The sequence below is a fragment of the Copidosoma floridanum genome, unplaced genomic scaffold (assembly GCF_036245765.1).
Source record: "Copidosoma floridanum isolate Cflo_tuat_1 unplaced genomic scaffold, Cflo_Japanese_pri ptg000020l, whole genome shotgun sequence".
Lineage (NCBI taxonomy): Eukaryota > Metazoa > Arthropoda > Insecta > Hymenoptera > Encyrtidae > Copidosoma > Copidosoma floridanum.
In genome coordinates this window covers 19,540,289-19,568,243 of record NW_028321897.1, presented here as the reverse complement: position 1 = coordinate 19,568,243, position 27,955 = coordinate 19,540,289, and the positions used below count along the sequence as shown (strand labels likewise).

At 31.4% G+C, this 27,955-nt stretch overlaps 1 protein-coding gene across 1 annotated transcript in view; it reads right to left on the bottom strand.

Moving 5' to 3' along the window:
- The window catches only part of LOC106636407 (calcineurin-binding protein cabin-1), a 431,120-nt gene that overhangs the window by 302,546 nt on the left and 100,619 nt on the right, over positions 1-27,955 (bottom strand). Inside the window, exons 5-7 of the mRNA XM_089593628.1 lie at positions 5,012-5,200; positions 4,784-4,927; positions 4,511-4,691 (exon numbers count right to left, since the gene is read on the bottom strand). Coding sequence (XP_089449754.1) covers positions 4,511-4,691; positions 4,784-4,927; positions 5,012-5,200 — 514 coding nt within the window. The remainder of the gene's footprint in view (positions 1-4,510; positions 4,692-4,783; positions 4,928-5,011; positions 5,201-27,955) is intronic.

The window sequence follows — 27,955 nt, the reverse complement described above, 5'->3', positions numbered from 1 at the left end:
AATGTTAATAAAGATATACTTATAACGTAGGTACCTTCACCAAGAGCCATATTTTAACTTTATCCACCACCGTATTTATGACAAAAACATGCGCATGCAACATGCAATAGAAAATATTAACCATCACCAAAAAAGAGTGAAGGGATCGTTTCAGTTATAAACAGAAGCAGAATTGAAAATATCGAAGTTTTTCTCCGTTGGTTCAAAATCAATGTAAGTAACACCCCGAGCTTTACCAAGTGAAAGCAAAAAACATCGTGCATTAAGTAAACCTACACCGGTCTTGTTACCATTGACATCAAGGTCAGTAACGTCAGAAAATGTTCTTTTCGGTTCGGCATTAGAATTTGGAAGAGAAAAAACTGATGTCACTAATAACTTCAAGGATGAAAAGATTAAGACACCTCCAATAGTCGTATTGAATATAATCGTCTAAAACTCTTTAACTGATGATTTTAATAATTCATCACGTTTTAGAGGGTCAAAGAAAAACTATAATTTTATCCATTCCGCAGCTATTTTTGTGTATCGGATTTCGGAAATTATTTTGATGATTACTGAAATAATTTTATTGTTTACCTCCCTACTACAGATAATAAAATTCGAATTTATAGTCCAAAAATATTGCTACATAGAATTTTGACAATCAATTAAATATCTCAAGATTTACAGGAGACGGTAATTATTAAATTTATTGCCAATATTTCGCAAGAAAAACTTGTCGTATAATTTTTATAGTTGATAATAGAAGACATTTTAGTGAAATCTCCTATGGCTTAGTAGTCAGCGTGCTAGCCTTCTAGCCGGAAAAACTCGAAGGGTCTTAAGTTTAGACTCCGTCAAAAATGATAAAGATTTTTTTCTGGGGCTTTTTCGATGGGTTAAGTACTAAGGATGCCAAAAATCACGTATCCGATTTTGAAATAAAGCGCTGCTGGTCTTCATCCTCACAGCGAATACCTAATAATCTTACTACAATATAATATTACATAATACGTAACTATTATTTTAAGACACAAAGTTATCAAAAAAATTAATATGTAAACAAAATTTATAAAATGTGGCTTACGCAGATACCATGTGCTTTTGAGATATGTACTACTAACATTGAAAAGTTATCCAGACTATCTGCATAAGTACGATTTGGTCCTTATAATAACCATTGAAGGCAGTTTCGATCAACCTAAATTAAAAAATTATACTGTGATTTGCGTAGAGCTTACTACAATTATTGTTATATTTTAAATTATTTAAATTCCAACTTAGCATGGTAAAGGAGCTTGCGACGGTATTGGTGGGTGTGTAAAAAGGAGTGCGTACCGTGCAAGCTTGCAAGATATTACAATCATCACAACGTAAAAAATGTATGGCTGGGCTTCTAATTATTTAAAAAAAAAATCGAGTTCGGTTTTTGCTCTAAAAAAGATTACGAAGATCATAAAGATAAATTGGTACAACGCTTTTCTACAGCTAAAACCATCAAAGGCACTCGGAAATATCATGGTTATAAGCCATTCGATATTAATAATTTAGAGCATGAGATTATTTCGAATCAGGTTAAAAGTATTGTGTTAAAATTTGTAAACAATTTTGTTATTTTTCATTTGTATTGTAAATATTAAAAAAATAAATATAAATTACAAATTATACGTTGTGCTATGCAAAAACGAGTGGACTAGCAGTCACAGGCACGCGGGAAGTTACGATCGTGCGAGCGCGCTAGCGTTTCAATGCTAATAACTTTTTGTCTATTTAAGTGCTCAAAAATTTTATTTCAGATAAGAATAGCTTATGAAATCACGAATAAGTTGAAAAAAAAGATTTTCATACCGATTGCCGAAATCACTTAAAACTTCACTAGTTATTAATTGATTTGTTATTACCATTATGAATTTTTTTCAAGAAATTTTTTAAGGGTTTTATTTACTGTGCATTAATGAAAATTCGTTGAAATTTTTGTCCATTTTCATCAATTTGCTCTCGAGATATGGCTATTCAAACAAAAAGTCATACAAAAGTTGAATTGTTTATAACATTGATAAAAAGTCGAATTTAAAAAAAATGAAAAATACATATTTTTGTATTATGTACGTGAACAAAATCATCCAAGATTCGACTTAATTCAGACAACTTGGTTTTGAGTGGCCCACTTAAGAAAATCTGACTCATTACACAAGTATTTACAATGGTGGAATTACCAAACCTGCTCTCCAGCCCAAGCAAGTAAAAAGTTTGGTACGTAAGCACACGATCTTTTAAAAACTAATAGAGCCAAACAATAACAAAAACAATAAGATGTTCCTAATACTAAGCAATGATGTAATGCTTGTATCGGTCCTATGTAAAAAACTTATTACTTTTCTGAAAATAATTGTACACAATATAATATGAATTTTGAAACATTTCGATACTAGTTTATGTAACACGATTTTGCAGTTCCAAATTTTCTATAAGTTCCTAATCATAGGTCTTATTAACCTGCTATATATACCATCTGCAAAATTTTTTTATTTTGTATCAGTTTAATCGTATATAGTAAAAAAACAAACTGTGTAGGTATAAAGTACTCAAAGTTAAACCAGTGAAGGCTCAAATAATTAAATAATTTTCTTGAGAACACGGATGATTGCGATCAAAAATTTTTGTGAAACTAATTTAATTTTTATGATGTATATGATACGGTCAAGGCGGTAAGGTTACTTATTACACCAATCAAGGTTAATTAGTTAATATGCTAAGAAAAAAATTAAAATGTAAATCTACAGTGGAAAAGGGTTATCTATTGTTCCGATAGATATTTATTAATCCAACTTGTCTTACTATTCATTGGAAAAGTGTACCAGAGTTTTAAGGTTATATGGTGATAACGCAGTTTTAATTCCTTAAGGTCAGATCAACGTGAAAGTTGACTATTTAGGCAGGAAGGCTAAATTTACATTTATTAGAGTAAATGAAAAATAACAGTTATGTTCACTAAGTAAATATGTTATGAAGAAATTAAGAATATTTGTAGGTAGATTAAAAGATGTTCAAATTTTTAAATTAGGTTTTCATAAGCTGATTGAAAAACATGTTCATCATTTTGATAGAAAGTAAGGCAAATATATGGGAGAAAAAATTTAACAAAAGTTGAAAGAATAAGTTAAGCCAATTTTTAAAAACCATGCGCAATCTTTTTCGCTTTTTAAAACAAAGTAGAGCAAGAACTTAACGAATTGGAAAAAAATATTTGTGCTGATTTTGAAGACTAATAAGGACATTAATAAGTATTGAGAAGATTTTAATTATTCGATTCCTAGAGTTGAAGAGATGTCTGCTGTGCTATAAAACCAACTTGAACTAACCAAGGACACAAAAAAAATTGTTAACGCGGAGCACGTACCGAGGCGTGTACTTTATAAATAGGTTACCATTCGGCAATAAGCCAGCCTGATGCATCTGTCTACAAATGATGGGAAAAATTGTACAGGGTGTGCCTGGTTGTAAAAATTGTTTCAATGATATTATTCTTACAGGCAAAGATAAAGCCGATCATTTAATCAATTAAGAATTAGTTTTGAACAGGCTACAATCACTATGCATTAAATTAAAATGAGGTTAATTTAAATTGATAAGAAAGAGTATAAAGTACCCAGTTCACATGATGTATGAAGAAAACATTCATAAAAATTCAAATAAGAGAGAAGCTGTTGTAAATACATCAAGGAAGCATGATGAATCACTGTGCGAAGTTTATACCAAATTTAGCAACGATAATGAATCCATTGTATAAATTATTACAAAAAGATTCCAAGTTTGTATGGTAAAATAATGCCAGAAGGCTTTTGAAATATTAAAAAATGAATTATTTCCTGATAGGGTCTTCGTTTATTTCAATCCAAATCTACAGTTAAAACTTACCTGTGATGCATCTGATGTAGTTATAGGTACAAGTTCATTGCATGTATATAAAATTGGTGACATCAAACCAATTATTTTTTCATCTAGAACGTTCTTGAAAACAGGAATGAATTATTGTGTCAAGAGGCGATGGTAAATAATTAGGCTGATAATAAATTTCATTAATATCATCAATACCTTAAAGAAAATTATTTTATCTAAGAATCCGATTACAAGTCATTGCTAGCATTGTTTGAAGAAAAAAAAGGGAATTCTCTAGATGTCAGCAGGGAGACTGCAAAAATGGGCTTGTTTTTAAAGCAATTTTAATTGTTCGTTACAGCGAACGAAAGATGGTTGGACAGACAGCTATTGCGTTCACCTTTAAAAAATGATAGCTGTATGAAAGAGATCAAATTTGATTATTTTAATAACAAAACTTAAAAATATTAATTAAAATGTTGATAATTCATCAAGTTTAAACGTTAATGAGTAAGCAAAACGCATAGTCAGAAGACCAGATCATTACTAGTAACGTACCTATTATGAAATACTCGTAGATGACTTTTAAGATTTTCTTTTACTTTGCATTGCTTAACATGGATCATACATAAATTTGTTTTTATCTTACCAGTTCAAGTGTGCACAAAGAATTCTTCGGTTCACCTTGATATAAAAAAAGGTTCGCCTTCAACCATAATAGTCTAACTAAAAATTTAATATTTTTTTGGTCTTGTACATACATCCAGGTATTATGAAAAAGTATACAGCCTAAGTCTGCCGCAGGTAAGCCAATTCCTGTTGTGTTTAAGCTACAATTATAAAAGTATAAAAGATTTTTATATAAACACCAAATCTTACTCCAAAAAAAAACACTTGAGTTAAGAAAAAATTGTTTTCTTACGTAAAATGTGGTGAGGCCGAGTTGTTAGTAAATAACCATTTGTCAGTATAAAGCTCACAAAATAATAAGATTGTATGAAAACTGATTTTGAGTACATTATTACTAACACACTCAGAATATGTTGCGGAAACCGGAACGTGTTGCCTACAAATGACAATAATACATCTCAAATATACAATTAAAAAATAAACACAATCTTTATTTCACGTTACATTTTTAACTTCTCACCTTACGATTAAATACAGTTGAATAAATATACTAGATAAATCATCAGGCCATTTTAAACTCCATTTTGGGGATAACGATTCAAGATAATGCAAAATAAGTGTTACTATATTCAGTTTTTCAGTACGTCTTTTTAAAAAATCATCAACGTCCAACATTTCCTGTTTTGATTGAAAATATTTAACAGGAGATCTGGAATAAAATTAAATGTAATAATTTTCAAAAATCAATGTAATGATTTTTGTTACATAATAAACAATAAAGTATTGACTTATTTGGCTACTTTTTGCTTTAAATAATGTTTCAATATAAAAAAAAATAATTGAAAGCTTATGAGACTACTGTTATTAAATTTTTAAAATAAAAACTATATGGAAACAATCTAGGAAGTGCCAAGAATCAGTATGCAAAATTTAAGCAAAATCGGTTAAGTAGTTTTCAAGGTTAGCGATTACAACGGTTTTTGCGATTTTGCTTTAAATGTTAGCAAGATGATAACAGATATCTATATGATAAGAATATAAATCTCGAAGAAGACAGAGAAAACTAATTTTCATAACAGTATAATAACCGTTTTGAAAGTTTTAATTGAATGTTTTCAAAAGTGTGCTAACAAATACTTTTAACAGATAGAGTTTGTGTATAAACATCGTATATCGGGCGATAAAAATAGCTAAACGGCGGGATGACATTTCTTACGATATTTCACATTATTTATTAAATTTGTTAACGATAAAGAATAGATATCTTTCAAAAACCATACATTAAAAAAGTTAGGAACACCTTTAAATAAACAAAAGACATATCGAGTAGTATGCCATTCGAAGATATTGTGAGATTGAACAATTTGGGACATAAATTATTAAAATCAGTTCAAAATAGTTTAAAATATTTGAAATATAACGCCAAAAAATCAAAAATTTTACTGTTTTTGCTCTGTCAAAAACATTTTTGCAGCTATAAAATTCAGCAAATTGTGTCTTTCATACGAATAAAACAACATAGATTATTTTTTAAATAAATATTTTCAACTTTTTGAGAGAATGTCTTTTTGTATTTAAAAATGTCAGATGTTTAATTAAACCTTATGCAGAGGTCATCTGAGAGGGACCAACAGAGACTCGTTTGTTGTTGTTGTTGTTGTAACGTAAGGCTTATGAATTCCCTGATACCATAACAATTTTCACAATTTTTCATGAACAATGTAGTCTTCATAAGAGTGGAACTTTTTTCAGTACAGCTATTAATAAATATCTCTGTAAAATGTTGAAAAGCCAAGATAATTTTTCTAGTTGGTTTTTACCCCACTGATTTATTTATCAATATTGACATTTAAAATTTGGACAGTAGCGAGTTTCATACTTGAACAACAATATCCTGTATTTTGTTTTATAAAATACTATGTTTTTTCGGTCTTGCTTTCATGTTTATGAACGACCATAAAATCAAGTCAGGAAGACATGTTTGTCATTTTTCATTAGAATTTTTTCGATCGAACGACTTCAAATTGACACCTTAAGAAAAAAATTTGGTTGCGATGGGGGATGCTCTGGAAAGCGTTGTGGGTACTCTAAACATGGCTTTGAGTATACAGAACTTTGTTTTTCTAACTGCGGAGAAACCTGTGAGATATTTTTAGAAAAATTTAAGTTGGTGTCATGCTAATAAAAAACGCATTTTTACCAAGTGTTACGTGGGGTTTACGGTGCGGGAATAAATAGTAGGCTGACTTATAGTTAACTTGTGCTTTATTGCAATTACTTACATTCGAGGAAAGTTGTGCGTGTCTTAATCTCGCGGGCCCGGTCCTCCCGCGCTCGTGTCTCTAGCTGATCTCCTTTTTACTCTGTTCCTTAGCTCTCCTTTTCGTATTATTTCTCTCCTTATTCCCGTACCTTTCGGACCCAAATCTTAATTCCAGCTTCATTCATGTGTGAAAATACTTAAGCGATTCGTGGTCTGTTACGACTGTAAATTTACGACCAAAGAAATATGGCCTAAATTGCTCTTTGGCATACACTATTGCCAACAATTCCTTATCGTAGGTTGGGTATCGTGATCCACTGCCTTTCAAGCATCTTGACGCATATTTACAAGGGTGATCTTTACCTATCTCTCCCTGGCTTAAAATTGCTCTGATGGCGTAGTCAGATGCGTCGGTTGTTACGATGAAGGGTTCATTCATATCTATGGCTATCAATACTGGCTAACTGCAAAAACCTTTTTCAAGTTCCATAAACGCATGTTCTTGTTCTTTTTTCCATTTAAATTTGGCTGTTTTTCTAGTAAGCTTTGAAAGAGGTTGGGCTGTTTTTGCGTAACCTTTGATGAAGCGTCGATAGTACTCTGCTAGCCCGAGAAATTATTTTATTTTTCTCGCATTTGTCGGTTTAGGAAAACTTCTTACTACTTCAATTTTTTCTGGATTTGTTTTGATCTGGCCATTGCCTACAATATGACCGAGCACTTTTGCTTCCTTCTTAAGAAATTAGCATTTTCTCGGTTTTATTGTGAGGTTTGCTTCGGCTAACCGTTTTAAGAGCCGTTTGGATCTTATCTCATGTTGTTCCAAGTTTTCAGCGAATACCATGATGTCGTCCATATATACCTCTATCTCACGTCCTTGTAGGCCCACTAGTCCTAGTTTTATCACTCACATAAATGTACTTCGGAAGTCTATGCATCCCATCAGCATTCGTTTATATTGGTAATGTCCGTTTGGTCCTAAGAACGCAGATTTATGAGCATCCTCCTCGTTAATTTCTACTTGGAAAAACCCGCTCTTCAAATCTTCGTTTGATCCCACGTTTTTCGCGACAATCCACATATTCGAGTAATATTGGGATGTCGAGGGTTCAATTATTTGTTGTTGTAGTAGCTTGTCTATTTCTATTTGCATTTTCTCGTTTAGTTTTATTGGATAACGTACCCTTTTAGCAACGATTGGTTTCTCTGTTGACGTTGTTATTCTATGTTTAAGTAAGTTAGTAGCCTTTAGTGGCTCGCCGTCTTGGATAAATATGAAAGGATTGTACTCTGTAAGGTTCCAGATGTGGTCTAGTTCCTCCGTATTACAGCCGGATGTATCGACAATTTCCATTATTTTGCTTATTCGAGCCACTACATCCGATTTCTTAAAATCTTCGGAAGTTTTAATGTCGCTTTTTACATTGTACTTATTTTTACCGCTTATAGCACTTTTTCTTTTATAACTTCATTATCTTCTTTATTTTTATCTGAATTTTTAGTGTTAAAAATCCCGATCATTGCTTTGTTCAACCCTTCAGCGTCGTCCCCAGCGATGCTGAATGATTCCGCCCCTTCTCTTGTTTCAGATTCGAAAACATCTACCTCTGGTACTGGCACGTCAATTTTTTGTCTGTTATGTTCATAATTTCCACATGTATTTTTGAGTTTTTGTTGTCTCCTATAAAATTTACAAATAAGATTTTCTTCTTTATGACCCAGCCGACTTCTATGTGACTGCTGTTATCTTTTATACGCGGAAATATTATTTTCCTCGACTTCACGGGGATTTTAAAATGTTCTGGTTTTAGTAATGGAATTCTGATGCCTTTTAGTTCTAAACAATTATATTTAAAGCTTATGAGGCCATTATATGATTTAAACGCGTCCCAGCCAATTATGTCCTCCATCTCTATCGGAAAGGTATCTGGGACTACATGCAGATTCATTATGATACCGTTAAGAGATATTTTAGTGGTCCCTAACGTGCAGCGTGCTCCACGCGTGACGCCAGTTATTAGGACTTTTTCTCTGCTCTCTATATGCGTGTCTGTAGTGAGACAGCATTCTTATATAATTGATACTTCAGCACCAGTATCCGCCAAAAATTTTGCGCTATATGATTGCAGTTGATTGCTGCTTGATATTACTGATGGTGGCGTTCTTCCAGTACTCATAATATTTATCCAGCGGATAGATAGTTTCATGTTCTGCTTGATATTTTCTCCGGCAGCTAAAGGGCTAGTAGTCATAGGTTCTATTTCAACTCTTCTTTCTTCAAAAATATTTTCAGCCACTCGAGGAGCCTGCTCAGGATTTGTTTCTCCAATGTGTGTTTTGTCTGATCCTGTTGGCTCCTTCTCGCCCTTGGCTGCCTCAGTCTTATTCTTACGCTCTATCTCTCTTTCTATTCTCAGGGCCCACTCAGCGCTTGGGGAGCACGACGAACGTCCTGCGAGTTTAAATGTTCCGTACTATGCGTAAATATTTTTCCATCAGGTGCATCATTTGTTCTATTCGAAGATCCTCTGTCATCATAATTTTCATCCCTATTATAATTTTTGTTATAGTTGTAATTGCCTCTATAATTATTTATTGTAGTTATCGTGCTGATTATTGTAATTGCTGTTGTTATTTCTTGGGTAATCAACGTTTCTGTTGTAGTTGTTATATCTGTTGTGACCCGCATTATTATAGGGGTTCCTTCTATAATCATTGTTATAGTTTTGGTTATACGTATTAGAGGGGTATTTATAATTATTCCGGTAGTTGAAATTTCCTTCCGTATTTTCCCTGTTGTACGGTATTGGCAAAATTAAATTAAAAATAACACTCTACGACTCAGACACGACACTACTTCCTAGTTAACGACAGGCATTGAAAGATAGCGCTGAAAAAGAAGGCATAAAGCAATACACGTACGGGATACAATCGCATTATAACTACAGGGTACCATGCCTTAGTCCAAAAACATTGGGCGGATCTATTGTAGCCGCGCTGAAAATGGAAAGCGACTTCAGCTTACGTGAGATAATGCCAGAACGAATCGAAGCTCCAATATGCCTAGCGAGAACAGAAACAACAGATACGGACGATCGTGCGCGTACCCAAGAGCAAGCAGAAGCATGCAAAATGACACAAAAAGGTAAAACAGCTGAGGATCATCAATATTGCTTGAATTGCAATGAATACGGGAAGCAAGCTACAAAATTATGTATGAAACTGGTAGCAGACGCGACGAATAAAAAAATTCGAAACCCGGACATAAAAGCAAATGACCTACTAGCGCAGACAGTACAAGATAAACAAAATGTAAGAGTTAAAGATTGCGCTTACTGCAAACGCAGGGGCCACGATTCAAGCGAATTTCGCACACTAGTAAGAGACGTAGAGAGTGGGAGAATAAATCAGAGCTACGGACGAGAACAATTCAACAAGCCAACGGAGGCGCACGCACGCATAGCTATATGCTATCGTACGTAACACAAGTTTTAGGGCTGTAAAAATTTTTAGTACGGAGTAACAAAATAATGAGATTTTTTATTTTTCTAGCATTTTATTTTCATCATATTAAACAATCATGAACCGACTTGAGTAACTCAGGTCCCAGATTGTTCGTTTTAACATTATATACAAGTATTCAAACTACATTTCCAATGAATGAAATATTTTTAATGGAAAGAAAACAGAAATATTTCTTCGAAATAAATATTTCTAATGGTCAAATAAATCAAATTAAGTATGTGAAATACTGTAAGGAATCTCATTCAAAACCAGCCTATTATTATATTTAATGATCTAATTCTATGGGGTTAATAGTAACCAAAACTGCTTAAAATACATCAGTAATAGTGGCAAACTTTCACTCTACAACACTTTCATGGATTCTGTGTTAAAAATTGTTGCATTAAAAGTTACAAAAAAAAAAAAATAATAATAATAATAATAATAGTAAGGCTTACGTCTAATCATAAGATGGCAGACAAATTTAACAAGTGCTAGTAGCTTGACTTTCTCACTAAATGTATTCTTACCTCAAAATTCAGCGTAAGCCTACGAATAAAGCTTGTGAGCCTGAAGTTTATAATAGTGCTATGACAGTATTTATTCACTTTCAGATTCAGAATTCTTCATAATAAAGGATTTTTTATTGTATTTTGTAAGTCTCTGATCACAGGTAAATAGTTATCAGAACTAGAATACTTTTTAGTAATGGTTACACATACTGTTACATCTAGTTTCAGCTTTATGTATACATGCATGCTTTACAATTGCCTTTTTCCCCGTTTTCTCCCTCAACGGTACTTTTCGTAACGCCATCTCTGCAAGTATCAGATATTTAATATCATTTTATCTATTACCTATCGGTTTGTATACAATGTATGTACCTAAATCAAAATTACAAAGAGGAAAACGCTTAACCTGCACAGTGTTTTGATTATAACTTTTTTACATCTAAATGGCTCCTCAGCTCTTTGTTCTTATACATTATTTGTCACGTGGAAAAGAGTAACGTATTCCCTACGTTACACCATTAAATCATTTACTTAAAAGTGCACAATTTTATGACACAGGAGTTTAAAACATGGACAGTAAATGTGAGTAATTTGTATTGTAGTAAGAACTAACGTAAACAAAACCGTCAAAACCAAAAATCAAACAGTTTGTATTCCATCTACAATTTTGATTTAGGTACATACATTGTATGATTGTATACATGCCAATGTATGAGATGATATCAAGTATGTGATACTTGCAGAGATCGCGTTACAGTCGAGATTACGATTGGAACACAATTGGGATACGAATACGATTAATTCAAACGCAACCGATAAAACTATAAAAATATGAATTGAAATGTAATATTTTGTAGTTATTATACAAAAATTTTACTAACAGAATATCAGAAAAACAATCCTGCCATATCGTGTTATTTCTATTGATATTAATGTAGTACGAAAAAAAGGGTAAGGAAATAACAATCGGCACCATGTGTATAAGAGTGGAAATTAACATTTTTTTGCGTCGTATTTTGCTTTATCGAAAGATATTGCTTTTGTATATCCCAAAACATGGGCAAAAATCTAAAAAAAAATTTTTTGATTCGACTTATCCGTGTCTCAATGAAAAAATTTTTCTTATGGTACTTGCGTGTTAAATGTGATATAAATTATTTATTCCCTACGAAGACCATGAAAAACACTGAAGTGCAAGTCCATATTATGTACTTTCATATATTTTTTCTTCTAAGTATAATTACACTATTACTTTTAACTAAATGTTGTATCGACTGAAAACGTCAATGAGTAAAAACTCGCAAAAAAAAATGCGATAATGCTTGATGTACCAATAATATTGATAATAAAAACCATGAAAACCATAAAAAATGTAGTTTTAAAAACATGAATTCCTATGTAATTATTTTCTTCTGAATCCGATGTTACGATCAGTTTTTAAGACAGCATTGACTGAAAAGATATGTAAATGAGAAAACTAGCGAAAAAATGGAATTATGCACTATATACAAATATTTAATATAAAAATCCATTAAAAAATCATTAATACATCAGTTCCAAAAGTAACATAGTTCGTAAGATACTTTTACAATATACATTATCATTTATCAGTTTCATTTTTCATTTAATTTCTTTTGAATTACCATAAAAATTTTAATATATTGATAGGTACACATTCACATTTAACCTTCCGTTAAAAATAGTTGAATCAGCATTCTAAAATAAAAGTAAGAAAATTTTGTATCAAACATTACTGTACTTGTTTATAATTATTCACATGCTATAAGAGCTATTTATTTACTCTTTTATTAACTCTATTGTAATGCCTTTTTAAGCAACTTTTCTTGAAAATTTTCTTCCACAATATTTACACAGTTCATTGGGCTCCGAGTTATGTACATGTAAATGAGGCCGTAAATATGTTGCTTTTTTAAATTTTCGGTCACAAATAAACCAACGTATAATTTTACCATACGTATGCTCTCATACGTGGCGTACACTGTAAAAAATGCTGTAGTAAAATCACTATGCTCAGCATAGATAAAGTAAAGACCAATGCTCAGCATAGGGATTTTACCATCGGTTCGTAAAATGTTTTTCCTGCACAGTAAAATTAAATGTCAAGATAGTAATTTTCAGCGAAGCCAAAATCATCAGAAATTTTTTGCGATCGCGTAGTAATTTTACTATCCCAAGCGTAAAAGTCATATCTTGGATATAAAAAGCACTATTGTACTGTTCATCGTTCCATTTTCACTAAAAGGGTTATGTTACTATTTCGTCACATTACAGACACATCTTCACACACAATTGAGAAACGTGATGATTTGTAGAGATCCAAAATATTTAGCTATTGGTCTACTAAGGTGTATACCCACGATGTCATGAAATGATACATAATCTCAAAAGTGTTTACTTTCTAGAATGCTTTCACTATATATACAACGTACCTAATACTTGCTGATTACAAATTTGTAAGGGCACTGATGATAAATTTACTTTTAATCCTCATCACAATTATTGATTATTGTGCGAGAGCGCGAAGCACGAATCGTAAATTAGGTAGAAATACATGTACATTAATGTAGTCAATGCGAGATTCCCTTACCCACATAAGGAGGAATAGCTGCATGTAATTTAAAAACTAGATATTACTTTTACTATCTAGTGTTATTTGGATCACTGTACTTTTACCATCGGAGCGCAATGTTACTATCATCTTGTATTTTTCCGAGGAATGTTAAAAGTATTTTCACGATCGGAACGTAGAATCTCCATTGTCATGTAATTTTAATAGCCAATTGTATTTATCATGCAGCTAGTAAAATTGATATGCTGAGTATAGGTCTCACTGTTACCTATTGTTGAAAGTGGCCTTTGGGGGTGGGCGACTTTGAACAAGGGGGTGTAGTTGGAAGAGATCGGAGTCACTCTCAAGTGTCTCAAGCCTTTCCTGTAGGTTAAACAACGATGGTGGTACTATGTCCGATGTTGTTGGTGTAGTGGCTCCGTTTGATTCCTCGGAATCCGACTCATAGGAGAGATGTGGCGTTTGAGCAGTAATGCGTAGAGGCCTTGATGGGTTGGTCGCCAGGTTGACCAATGGAGGTGACTACTGCATATCCCTGGGAGATATAATCGTCGATTTGTTGGTCTGGGGTCAACTGTCTCCACTCCTGAGTTACAGGGGGGGAGGTCATGAGCACCCAGAAACGAAGATAGGACTTAGGAAGAGGTTTTGGTGGAAAAGAAGTTGTAAAAAAATTGTCTTGTATTGATACAGTGATATTTATTGAATATGTACTTTAAGCAATTTTGAGTGGCATAGGAGATATGCAATACACGTATTTGCATATCTCGGATCGATACCATCAGTCGTCGCACAGTCCTTCTTATATACTTTACTTCGCTTTCTTACTTGCGATTTTGGTCGCCACCTGGCGAGCGATAGGTGGTACTATCAAGTACTAGTTGGAAGTCAGTGCTGCGCGCGAAAGTTCAAAATTCAAATTTATGTTAAACGATCGAATTTAAAGAAAATAGTTATTTAAATATATAATAATTATTAAAATAATACCCCAGATGGTAACACTATGTTGAGCATATTAATTTTGATAGCGGATAGTAATATCAATACATTGCTAGTTAAATTACGATGCTCAAGACATAGTTTTCGCTACCAGATATCATAATCACTGTGCTCAGGATAGTAAAAAAAGTTACTATCTGCTAGTGATTTTACTACAGCATTTCTTACAGTGTATGTAATGTTTTTTGTTATAACTATATTGCATACACTACTTTAAAAAAATTTTTTGTTGTATTTTTTTTAAATTTCTAATTTTTTTTAGTTCCAAAAACATACAGGCAATATTCACACTTAAGTAAGCTTACTGTCACAAAATTATTAAAGAAATAGTTAAAATTTGGGATTTTTTTCACTCAATATTTTACACTATAAGAAAACATTTCTACTAATCAATCTTATTACAGAAAGTGCTCTTTTCAAATGATGTATTGTAACATTAAACGCTATAAAAAAAAAAAATTTCAACATAATCTTGAGAGACCATTTTTTTTACTACTATTAGGTTTACTACAAAAAAAAAAAAAAAAAAATGAAAAATAAAAAATAAAAACGTAACGCATTGCAGCAGTTTTTTAAAAATAAATAAACTCATTTGATTCTTACGAAATCTTAGAATTATTTACATAGATTAAATCATACTATTTAGATTTATATCTTTCAATAAAATTACATGAAACAATGTATAATTATTTCATAATCAAGCAATTTTTTAAAGATTTAAATTAATTTAAGTTTACTAATAAAAAAAAAACAATTGTAATTGCTGTTCGTCAATTTCTGTGAGCAAAACTCATATATTGGGAATATGCCTGTACCACGTGACATGGCAATATATGTATTCAGAGTGTCTACCAGGCTTAGGAGAAGAATTTTTAGGCTATTTTAAGGATATTTAAGAATACAAATATAATTTTTTAAGAATAAAATTATGAATAATGTTTTTTGTACAGTTATAGTTTTATTTTTACAAAATAATAATAAAACTTATTACACATTGAAATAATAAACGTTTCATACATTTAAAATAAAATTTTATCAAAAAATAATCATATTTATACTAAACTTAATTTTGTTTGGTTGATTTTAATACGTTTTTCAGTTTTTCTTCTTCTAATTTAAGATTTTTTGTTTTTTCTTTTGCTAATCACGCAAGTTCCAACTTCTTTAATTCGATTAATTCTAATTTTTTATTGGCTTCTGCCAGTTCGAATTTTTTTTTTCCTCTTCTCTTTCTTTTAAATCATCTTTTCGTTGTAATAATAATGAGCTTTGTAATCTAATATCATTTTGTCAGTTATGTTCATATTCTTGACGCCTTCGGCACTTTCAGTAACATTATATGTACAACTTTGTGCTATTACACTGTTTTCCGTCAGATTCTCGACCAAAAACTCACGATTAACAGAAAAACTTTGTTCAATGCTTTAATTTTCGTGAAACAAAATAAGAATATTTTTAGAAAAGTTTTGAAGTTTATTTAATGATTTTTCTAGAATAAATATTTCCAGTAAAAACACGTCTAATCGAAGACGTTTTTTATCAAAATTTTCTAACTTCATTTGAACATTGTCAGTAGCTACAAACGTGCAAAATTCTCTTTTTACGAAATCAGCATCAAGCGCATTCATCCAATTTTTCTCGACTAATATTTCTAAAGTAGCCCTTAATCTTGATTCAAAAGTTTTCTCTTTTAACATAATGCTTGGATTTAAACAGCTGACTCCCTCAACAAGTTTGAATTTAAGAAGACTTTTGAGCATTAATTTTTTGCAAATGTGAATTATAAATAAGCGACAGTCCTGTTTAAACTTTAGAATATCGATTTCTTTCATACCTTTTACATTTTTCAATGAAACTCTAGCTGCAAATCCAATATCAAAAGCTTTCGCTGTAATTAAATTGTTTTTATCATTTAAGTCGATACTTATCAATTTTTTAACAGTGGTAGCTTGGTCTAAGACTCTTGTAACAAAGATTCAAGATACCAAAGATTTCATCATATCATGCAAATCATCAAATATAGAAGGTAATAAGGGTGAATTACTCTGATAAAACTTAAAAAAAATTTCCAATTCGGAAGTGATATTTATCATAAAACTAAGTTTTGTTTCTAATAATTTATTTTGCGTAAATTCAACAATAATTTTATAATAATCAGATGGAGGCAGTTTTTGTTTAATAGCTGTTTTAAACACTTTTAAATAAGGGATCATAGTTTTGGGTCTTTCCATGACGCTAGAATTCTCTAACCAGCGAACTGAACAAAATTTTAATCGAAATAGCATTGAATTTGTAAAATGAGTATAACCAGCTCGTCAAGCTGAAACTTTTTTAAATAATTAATACAGTGCTGCTGAACAGCTATGTAGCCGCCAGTTTATTTTGTATGCTCCACAACCTATGTGAAAAAAGCAAATACCTATATCTAAAATTTCGGATTCATTAAAACAGTCTTTTGAATATACTTTTAGGTCACTGATAATTTTTAAATTTACATTTGGACCATCCATAGACACGTGAATTATTCTCTCCATGTCAAGTCCATTTTGTTTTATTCCAGTAGAGAAAGCTAGTAATACGTCTTTTGCCTTTGCATGTCCCAAAAACGAAGAAGTTAAATAGCGTGTACTTACTTGATCTTCTTTCCAAAAACGAGCAATAATATCCATCTGCCCTTTTTGGACTACTTTGTTTAAGCTTTCATCGAAAGAAACTGAATAAACTTTATATTTCTTGACTTCACCAGCAAGTTCTTTTTGAAAGTGAGGCCCAAGGCCGTAAGTCACAATGTAGCTAAGCTTGTCTTTCCCAATGCTAAAATTATTTGCTATTTTGCTATCAGGAAACATATCTGCAAAGCTTTCAGATATAACAAAAAAAAATCGTAATGATGACTTCGTGTAAATCTTGTTGAGCGTCCAAATTATCTCTGCCTTAAGAGTTTGTTCTTTTATAAAAAAATCTGAAAAAGTAGTCGAATGTACAATATTTTGATTTTCTTTCGACACTTGATCAGTTGAGTTTTTAGTTGTATCCTTGTTTTCATTGACAGCTGTACCAGTTCCATATGTCTTATCCAAAGCAAGCGGTTGCGTAGTTTTTTTTAGCGATGGCATTACCTTGATTTTTTTCCCTTTGCATGTGCTCTTAAAGCAGATACTCCCATCATTCCAAGTGAAAATTCACACGCACACACATTGCAGCCTACTTAAGTATCAACTTTGCATTTTTTTAGCCAAAAGAATTCTGGATAACGTGTTTTGTCTAGCCATTTAATTTGAAAATGACATTTTCCTTTCATTCTGGTAGTTAGAGATATATTTCTAGCTTGACTCTAAATAAAAATCTGTTGGGTGAATGAATATTTATAAGAATTTTTGGAACAAAATTTTTTAATTATATTATAAAATTATATTATCTAAATAATCATATCACCTGAAACTTGGACACCGTAAAAAACTAACGAGAATCTTGATTTGTCAATGTTATTGAATAATTTACTTTAGTGATACGTGGATGTACCAATTAACCCTAAGGAATTAGAAGCTGTAACAATAAATTTTTCAATATAAAATTTACATTGATAAAAGTCAATTTTCTCTCTTCGAATGAAAATAAGTCATTTGTAAAATGTTAACAAGCATGAGTTCGACAAACAAAAACAATGAAAAAAAACGTAAACACTAAGTATCTTATCTTTCATCCGGTAATCTCTCTCGCAAAAGTGATGGGAAGGATTCTAGTGAGCACTTGTTTTCAAATTAACTCCTGAATGTGTATTTTTTAGCTAGAGTAGTAGATCAGTTAATTACATGTGTCTTTCTTAAAGATTAAAAAAAAGAAAAAGAGGTGGCTAGTCAAACCACCAACAAACAGAAATAAAACACTAGAGGTCCTTTTACCAGAGATGAGTAGAGAGATTGCTAACACCAATGCTACGATGCGAGACGACTTTTTGGCACTGATCGGAGCACCTCGCCAGGGCTAGCCGTCGAACCGGGCGCACATCTTACTACTCGTATCGAACAGCATGCAACTACGATAAGAGAAGCGGATTCACGTGGACACGATCATATAGATGTTTACTATAACTATGTATGTAGCTAAGCGCACAGACGAAGCAAGCGATTATACGAGGTTTTCTCTCTTTTGACTGTAACCACAGTATGTGCTATGAATAATATATTCTACTGACTCTTGCTTTCGCTCTTTTTTCTTTTTCCCCTACTTTTATTACTTATTTTTAAATCCAGTATTATTTTGAAAAAATGTTCAGCTATTTTTTTAAGGATGGCAGTTCAGTTATAATTCCTTATTTATTATTTTTCCTCATAATTGTTATCAACTGTAGGACAAGTTCCGAAGGTTATTAATGAATATAAATGGCTTTCAGATACCTAAGGACCGAAGTTTCGGTAGCTAAGTTGCTTGATGCTTATGCCGCCACTCGAATTGTTTTACTATCACGAGATCGATTCCAACTTTCTGCAAATTTTTATTTTTTTTAATGCAGTTCATCGTTTTATTTAAATTTATAGATAATGTTGTCAACTTCTTTTTTTCAAATTATAAACATCTATTGTAAAAGTTGATAAACAAGAATTTTTTAAAAAATTTGGCATGTTTCTCAGGCATAACGAATTTTTCAAAATATATTGTTAATTTGTTAAAAAAAAAAAGAAACTATAACTGATCAGGGTGATGGCGAATAATAAAGATTTTATTTTTTAAATTAAAGCGTTAAGAGCGGTGTTTTTTGGTAATTACGTATTTTAAAGATTTTCATGGATAATTAACTATCGTACAAAATATTATTAATCGAAGCAGCTTAATCATTTCCTTAAAAGGAAGTTTTCTTGTGCCTTCAGTTTTGTTCTCTCATTTGTTAATTGCGTGTTTTTAACGATTTAAATTTTAACCTGCAGTAATTGCAGTAGATAGGCACTGATGTGATTTTTTACATTTTACAACAAAAGACGCAATTCAAAATGTTTAGGCAGTTTTGTACATGTTTTTTTGTGCCTTCAGATTTTTTCTCTCTTAATGTATTAGATGTTTATAATTTCTTCTAAGTTTTAAGATGTATGAATTACACTTACATCTTAAAAATTTATTTTATTATTATGAAACTGCGAAATGGCCTTGCCAACGAGAAGTATCAACTTACTGAATTATTAAATAGATTTAGTATAAAAATATATTTATTTCAACGTATAAAAATAAAAGAAAAAGAAAAGTTGACGACATTATCTATGAATTTAAATAAAACATAAATAAAAGAAATTTAAACAAAACGATGAACTGCATTAAAAAAAAAAACAATCTGCAGAAAGTTGGAATCGATCCCGTGATAGTAAAACGATTCGAGTGGCAGCATAAGCATCAAGCAACTTAGCTACCGAGACTTCGGTCCTTCGGAATCTGAAAGCCATTTATATCCATTTATAACCTTCGGAGCTTGTCCTACAGTTTATAACAATTATAACAAAAAATAATAAATTAGGGATTATAACTGAACTGCCATCCTTAAAAAAATAGCTGAACATTTTTTCCAAATAATACTGAATTTTGAAATAAGTATTAAAAGTAGGGGAAAAAGAAAAAGAGCGAGAGCAAAAATCAGTTTGATATATTTACGATATACTTGGTTGCAGTAAAAAAAACTCGTGTCATCGCTTGCTTTGGCTGTGCGCTCAGATATATAGCTATAGTCAACATTTCCACTCCTCGTCTCGTAGACACACATTCGGTATACCCCTTCCACGTCTCTCCAAAATGTGCAACTATATAACCATTTCCACACAAATCCACTCCTCTTTTCGTAGGCGCATGCTGTCCGATACGAGTAGTAAGATGTTCGCCCCGTTCAACAGCTGGCCGCAGCGGGGCGCTCCGATCAGTGCCAAAAAGTCGTCTCGCATTGTAGAATTGGCGTTAGCAATCTCTCTACTCATCTCTGTTTTTACTGTACGATAAATAAAATTACTAACACTTAAGTAAATTAAACACTTATTCGTAAATCAACTGAGACTACAAACTACACCAACAAAACTTTTTGTTAATCTGGTTCTTACCTGTATTAACGTAGATTTCCGCAAATGTTGTTAGTTTTGAAAGTCATACGCTTGCATAAACTTGTTTTCTTCATGGGTACACTACACGAGTGATACGATGGAGCATATAAAGCCAGCAAACTCAATAACCATGTACAATGGATGCAACAATAAATAGGTACGTTTGGAATAAATAAAAACCTAAGTGCACCCAGTAACTTGTTTCCGTTCAGATATTGACACAGCCGGCAGTCCGGCACACGGCATTATTACACTGTCAAAAGTCAGAAGTGACAACATAGTACACCACGCTGTACAACTGCAGCATACTTTGGCGGGAGAATTTCAGTGCTATCAATCAACCATGAATGATGCAATGCCATGGTGTAATTATACAGTAATACAAACGCTGGCACCCTTCTGATTGGCTCAAGCTTATTCCACCACTGCAATTGGTGGATATTTTCCATCGGTAAGAACACACTTCTACCTTTTCCTTGGATCATGTTATGAACTTTGCTACGTTAATTGGCGCAAAAGTACAAATCAATTTAATATTTAACAAACATTTTTAATGTAAAAATATGTATAAAAATGCATCGCTTCTCTTGAAATGAAACTAAGGATAATTTTAGACGATTTTAGGGATAAAAAAAAAGGATATTTCAAGGCTTCAAAGATTTTCAGGACCTAGGAGACTCCCTCAATACTTACATGCACACACATATATACACACACGCACATATATATATATACATATGTACTAATCGGGCTCTGCCCCCTGCACACTCCACGCGCCAAGCCCTCCCCCTTTTATTGGGTTATAAATGTGATTGTTTCAAAATAAGGTTTGTATTAATATTTTTTGAAGCCTTAAAAAATGATAAAATTAATTGTTAGTATCAAAAAAACATGTTGAAGTATATTTTACAGAATTCAGAAGACTATGGCATTATTCAAAAATACTCGGAGATAAATTTTCTACGCTGGCGAATGATAACTGGTCTGCTTTTAAGGAAATATGAAAAACAAGCTGCTAGTTTCAAATCAAAGTGGTAAAGTTTATAAAGACAGAGAGATGTGCCCTTGACTTTTAGTTGGTGAGCTTTATTATTTCTTCTAGTGGCTCCCTTTTTTAAATGAGCTGTCTATCCTGTATGTGTCAATAAATATTTCTAAGCTCTTATACTTGTATATGCCTCCTGCGCGATCTGCGCACCAATCCCCGTAATTGCAAATTAAATTTACAAAGTATGGAAAAAAACCCAAATTATATTAATTGCTACTTAAAATTTATAAATGTGTAATGTGTATTGATCATAATTAATTACATGAATTTTTAACATTCACTTTTTATTTTCCCTGACTAATAACAGCTATTTCTATGGGATAAGTAAAACACGATTTACAAAACAATATAATTTTTGAAGAAGCATGTAACGTTATGCTGCCTTTTCAACTACGAAAAATTTTCGCATGTTTTATTATGTCTGAAAATTTTTTTGGTAATATTATTTGGAACAAATACAAAAAATATTTCATTGAAGATCGTAAAGATGATCAAAATAAAGCTCTTTTACATTCAAACGAAATTTTTAATCCTGAAAATATGTTCTGTGAAGATTTTAGTTTGCCAGAACCAATAGAAGCGATGAAAAAAAATATTGATACTGACAATGATGAAAGAATATTTTGTAAGCATAAATTCCATGAAATGTTTTTACTCAGTCAAATGACTCAGTCATGATCAACGTTGAATTTTTCAAGAAATAATAAAATTTGAAGAATGACCACTTACAGAAGTTTCAGACATCATTTAGACTTAAGCACTATAGAAAGTGCATTCTTCCAGCTTGAGCCAGATAAACAAAAATTACGTAATGTAGAAGTAATAATTTGGGATGAAGCTTCTATGTTACCGAAAAAAGCAATAGAAATCGTTGATAGGACTTTTAAATATTCATCTAGTAGTAATAAACCTTTTGGAAATAAAATAATAATTTTAGGTGGAGACTTTCGAAAAATTGTCCCAGTAGTAAAAAACGGAAGCAAAATTAGTATTTTTCAAGAAACCAAAAAATTTTCCATTTTTTGGCCTTGACTTAATATTTTTTATTTAAAAAATAATTAACGTTCAATTGATAAAGAATTTTCTTCAGTGCTACTGGATATAGGAGAAGGCAAAATTAAAACTTTTATAATTCCTTAGACATGGAAAACAAATGATGTATGTTCTAAAATTTTCAATAATGACGATGATTCTTTTATAAATAAAGCTATATTAACATCTCACAAGAATACACTTATTTTTTTAACAAAAAAATTTTAAATAATATGGTAGGAACATTAGTAACGTATTATAGTATTGATGAAGCAACTCACAAAGGAGTAGATAAATCAGACTATAATATTTATATTAATTTCCCTACAGAATATTTAAATAGTATCAAAGTAGGTCTTCCTCCACATGAATTGAATTTTAAAATTAACGCTATTGTTATGCTGATATTAAACATATCTGAAGGACTTTGCAATGGTACAAGATTACGAATTACAAAATTATTTAATTAAAACATTGAAGCTGAAATAATCACAGGTGAAAAAAAAGGAAATAAAGTCTTTATTCCAAGAATAACATAACAAACAAACAATTCTTCTTCGCTACCATTTATATTGTACAGAAAACAATTTACATTTACCTTAGCTTCTTCTATGACTATCGATAAATCTCAAGGTCAAAGTTTTGATGCCTTAGGAGTATACCTTCGAAAACCATTATTTTCTCATGGGCAATTATAAATTGCATTGTCTAGATGTAGAAACCCAAAAAAATTTTCATCCCAATTGAATCAGAAAACAAATTGAAATTAAAAATGTTGTTTGTAATAAAATTTTAGAGTAACAAAAAAACTATTCTATAGTTCATTACTATTTTTCTACTTTCTTGCAAATTTTATCTTTCATTAAAAAAGCAAATTTCAGTACCGTCTAGTACCCAGATTTATGTAATCATAAACAATCCTTTTTTTGTAATATGTTTTCAGATACACCATGATGGATGCAAAATTTCATCAGTGTGACAAATGTAACTCAAAATTTTCAAATCAAGAGTGTCCATCATCGGACGAAAAAATTCACAAAAAAAATTTTTTTGTATGTGATCTGTGTAGCATTATAATAATAGACAAGAAAAACTATTTGCGTCACACAAAGAAATGCCAAAACATTGAGAGAAACTTAAAATGTAGTAAATGCGGAAAATGTTTCAAAAGAAATTATCAGTTACAGAGACATTTTAAAAGTCATGGAAAAAAAGTTCAAAAAAAATTTGTCAAAATTGTGGGGAAGGTTATGTAAGAGCAGAGCACTTAAAAAGACATTTTTGAGTATGTAATTAAAATAAACATCGTAAGTAAGATAATTGTAACAAAATTTTTTGTTATGGTCAAATAAAATTTAATGTGAAAATTAGACCACTTGTAACAGTTAATAAAGGCTTTACGAATATATTTACATTATACATGGGGAAGCTGGGGGGAGTCGAAAGGGGAGCTGGGGGGGGAGCAGGGAGGAGCAAGCAAAAAAGTAGGATTACTCAAAAAATGCAAGAAAATGAAAAATTAACCACCTTATTTGGGGGGGAGGTGGGGGAGCAAAACCTTGCTTTAACTCTCACGACTATATAATATAGGAAGATATATATATATATATATATATCACACTGAGAGGAAAAGTAGTGTAGGTCTTATCGGAGGCATTAGGTTTTTATTGTTATTCGTGATGGAAACGGTGTTAAATACAAATAGTTATTGGATTATATATTCTTAACATTATGAGAGTTAGGTTGTTATTTTTTTCATACGATGAAATCGTTTATTAATGCCGTAAACAGCGTTTAGAAGGTACGAAGTACAGTTAACCTACATTCAGCTATTCATTCCTGCTGCTGCTGCTGCTGTCACTGTTGCACCTGCTCAGAGGTAAACAACCAGCTTGATGTTAGATCAAACTGTACTTCGCACCTTAAAGACGCTGTTTACGGCCTTTATAATCGATTTTCTTTCATGAAAAAAATATCAACTTACCTTCGATAATGTTAAAAAACATAAATTCGAATAACTGTATGTGTTGAACGCTGTTTCTACGTCAAAAAAAAAAAAAAAAACTAAATATCCCCCATAAGGCATGTACTGCTTTTCCTCTTACAATCAGTGTGATATGTATGTCGCAATATCACATGGTACAGACATATTCCCAGCAGCCACTTTAGGGGCATTTAAATTACATTGTTTATTTTTTGAATGATTTGTTCTATGATTAATGCAGCTTTAGATGAATGCAGAAAAAAGCAGCATTGCTGTAAGATAAATAGTAAAATTATGTTTAACTTTTTGAAACGTAAAAAAATAATGTAAGTTACCTGTTAAAGAAGCCACAAAAATGACTAGAAATAGGAACAAAAAAGTAATTACAAAAAGCAACACAAACATGTTTATAAACATAACAGAGCAAACTACTATTTACTTTTCGAGAAGAAAAACAACACAAGATAGAAACCAAGATAACAAAGAATAAAAAAAAAAATAAGGAAGTACGCAAGAGATAGTAGTAAACTGATTAAAGAGTAATACAAGTGTTAAAAACAGGAGAAACTTATTGTAGAAAAAGTTAAAAAGTTAGAACGGGAAAGAGAAAACAATGGAAAAAATTTAAGACAAATTATCGTGAATAAAGGTTCACACATCCAAAATTAAGTCTAAAAAAAATTGAAGAATCTATTAAATTGGAAATAAATTTGAGTATCAGAAAAAAATGTAGCAAATAAACAAAAAATTAACTATCATTTGTTAGCTTAATTGTAGTGGCGGTTATAAATCAGTTAAGTGTGATAATAGCACCAAGTGTTAATTATACTGCAAGTTAAAAGAATAGTCTTTCTCCTTAAATCATTAAGCCAACAAAAGCTCATACAATGCTCAAATAAGACACATTTAGGTACAAGTTAGGAAGAAATATTAGTGAAACTTATAACTTTGTCATGATAAGACTTAAAAGGCTTAACACAAAATAAATATGTTAGTTAAAACTAACGAAAGTGCTTTTATGACACAAAAATGTAAATTTCAAAGTGTCAAGAATTATACATTTAGAGTTACACACAGCAATAAAGATACCCTGATGATAAATATGTAAAGAATTAGATGGAACAAAATAAATTCTGAATATTTGTTATCTTCTTTTCCAAACAAGTCAAAACTAATAGTGTGCAATAAAACCTGTCTGACTAGTTATTCAGCGAGATATATTAACATTAGGGGTTTTAAATGTGCTCAAACAAAAATGAAATGAACAAAGCTAATGGAGTTTTCATGTATATTAATCAATCCATTAAGCATAACTTTAGTAGTAGAATGCTATAGGCAAGGATGATCAGTATCAAAATCTATCTAAAAAGTACATTCTTAGAGATTTCTGGAATCTACAGATGCTTCGACTACAAAAAAAATCACTCTGTTTATAATTTAGAAGTGTTAAGAATTTAATTCTTTATAATTTCTTGAAAGAGGAATGTAACTACTACAGTGAGACCAAGTACTAAGAAACCGAGTGCTAGTTCCTGCATTGATCAAGTATTCTATGTAGTTTTTGTTGTGGCACATGCACGTTTCTTTAGAGAGTCATTTATTTATACCCAGTGCTTACATTAGTTAAAAATAATAAAAGTGCCTAAAGCATTAAGTAATCGTAAGAGGAACTCTAGGCACTGCTAGAAATTTTAACGAGAATACGGACATTAACATTGTAGACATTGGTACAGCCATTTTATCAGTACTGGAATTAATTGAATACTGTACACACTTTTCAATTAAAACTTTCACTTTAAAACACACTCTATTGTTAACGGTCAAAAAATTTAGAATCAGCGATTTATTTCAATGTTTGAAAAATGCTAAAAAAATAAATAGTAAGAATCAAAAAGCTAAAGAAGTCTTATATCACTTCTAATTTTATTAAATCACATAAAAAAAGAAATAAATTATACAGAGCCTGAAGAGGAAATATCAATGAGAATGAGCTACTTGTTAAATATAAGAGTTATAGTGCAATACTACAAAAAAAAAAAAAAAAAATATCAGTCAGAACAAAAGATAAATCCTACAGAAAAAAATCACATACAAAGATATTGATTCCAAAAAATAGTCTACTGATTAAATACAGAGCAAAGAAGAGAAAGAGAAATCACAAAAATAATTGGTTTTAACAAATATTTTTTCACCATTGCTAGAAAGACAGTTAATTCAATCATTAAACCTATTTTAAAGCGCTCTAACTGAGAAAAAGATTGAGTATGCAAGTTTCCTCTTTCTCAAATAGACCAGACGACGGGGACGAAATAATATGAAAACGTGCATTTTCCAGGCGGTAGCAATGTTTCAATTGATTCTTATGTATTTTTTGCCGTAGAATACGATTATCGTTGCCCGTACTTTGTAAAAGTTGTGCTTCATTTTTTAATTTAACAATTTGTGAAAAAAAATGATTTTTTTTTACATTTTCCTTTATATCTCCTTTCCTGTGCATTTTTAGCATTATGTATGTATAAAGTTTTTCGTTCCTTACTTAATTATCTACATAATAAGATCTGGTGCGATATGCTAAGTGCCATTGTTAACCTGCAAATTGTGTTGTAAGTTGAAAAAGTGCGTTTTTTTTCAACATTCAATATCTCAACAATTAAAATACCTAGGAGCTTGAAATTATCAAAAAATGTTGCTATTACTAATATAAATAACTGCGACAAATTCCAAAACGATCGCTTATTAACTTTTAGAGTTATTAACGATCAAATATTTTTTTGAAGCTTAATTGCATAAGGCGCCAAAGTTGCTGTGATCGTCTAATTTTGATCCAACTGGTCTCAAAAATTCAAAAAACTATTCAAATTTCATATCCTGTTTGAATTTTTGAAAAAAGTTAATTAGAACCTATTTTATAGCGATTTGTTTAACACTAGTAGTTTTATCCACACGTATAAAACTATATAACTTTTGCAAAAATCAATATTGATGATTCTCGTTTGCACAACTTTGAAGCTGGTATTTTTTTATAAATTTGAAAAAAAAAAGTTGTCCTTGCATGCACGGGAGCCGAGATAATTTTTTGTTGTTGAAAAATTCGTGTAGACGTATTATACGTCGTATAGTGGTCAGGTTCGGAGGGATTTAAGTTTAATACTTGTACTTTCAATAAAAAAATATATTGTACCTGCAGCGCATCAAATAGTATAAAATAACAATTGTCGAAGTTGACCGTGCGAGAGCCCAGCGCGCCGGCCGACGTGTGCTGCAGAGGTGGGGGGAGCGACTGCGGTGGCGGCGGCTCTCCGAGCGCAGCTCGGCAACAAGAGAGCAAGTGGTTTCAAATCATTCATTCTTGTTAAAATATCATTTTCTCAGCTTCCTCTGCACGTACAAAAATCCTTAAGGAATGGATTTGGGGTAGCTTGACGATATATTATCGATGGTTATTACTATTTGTATGG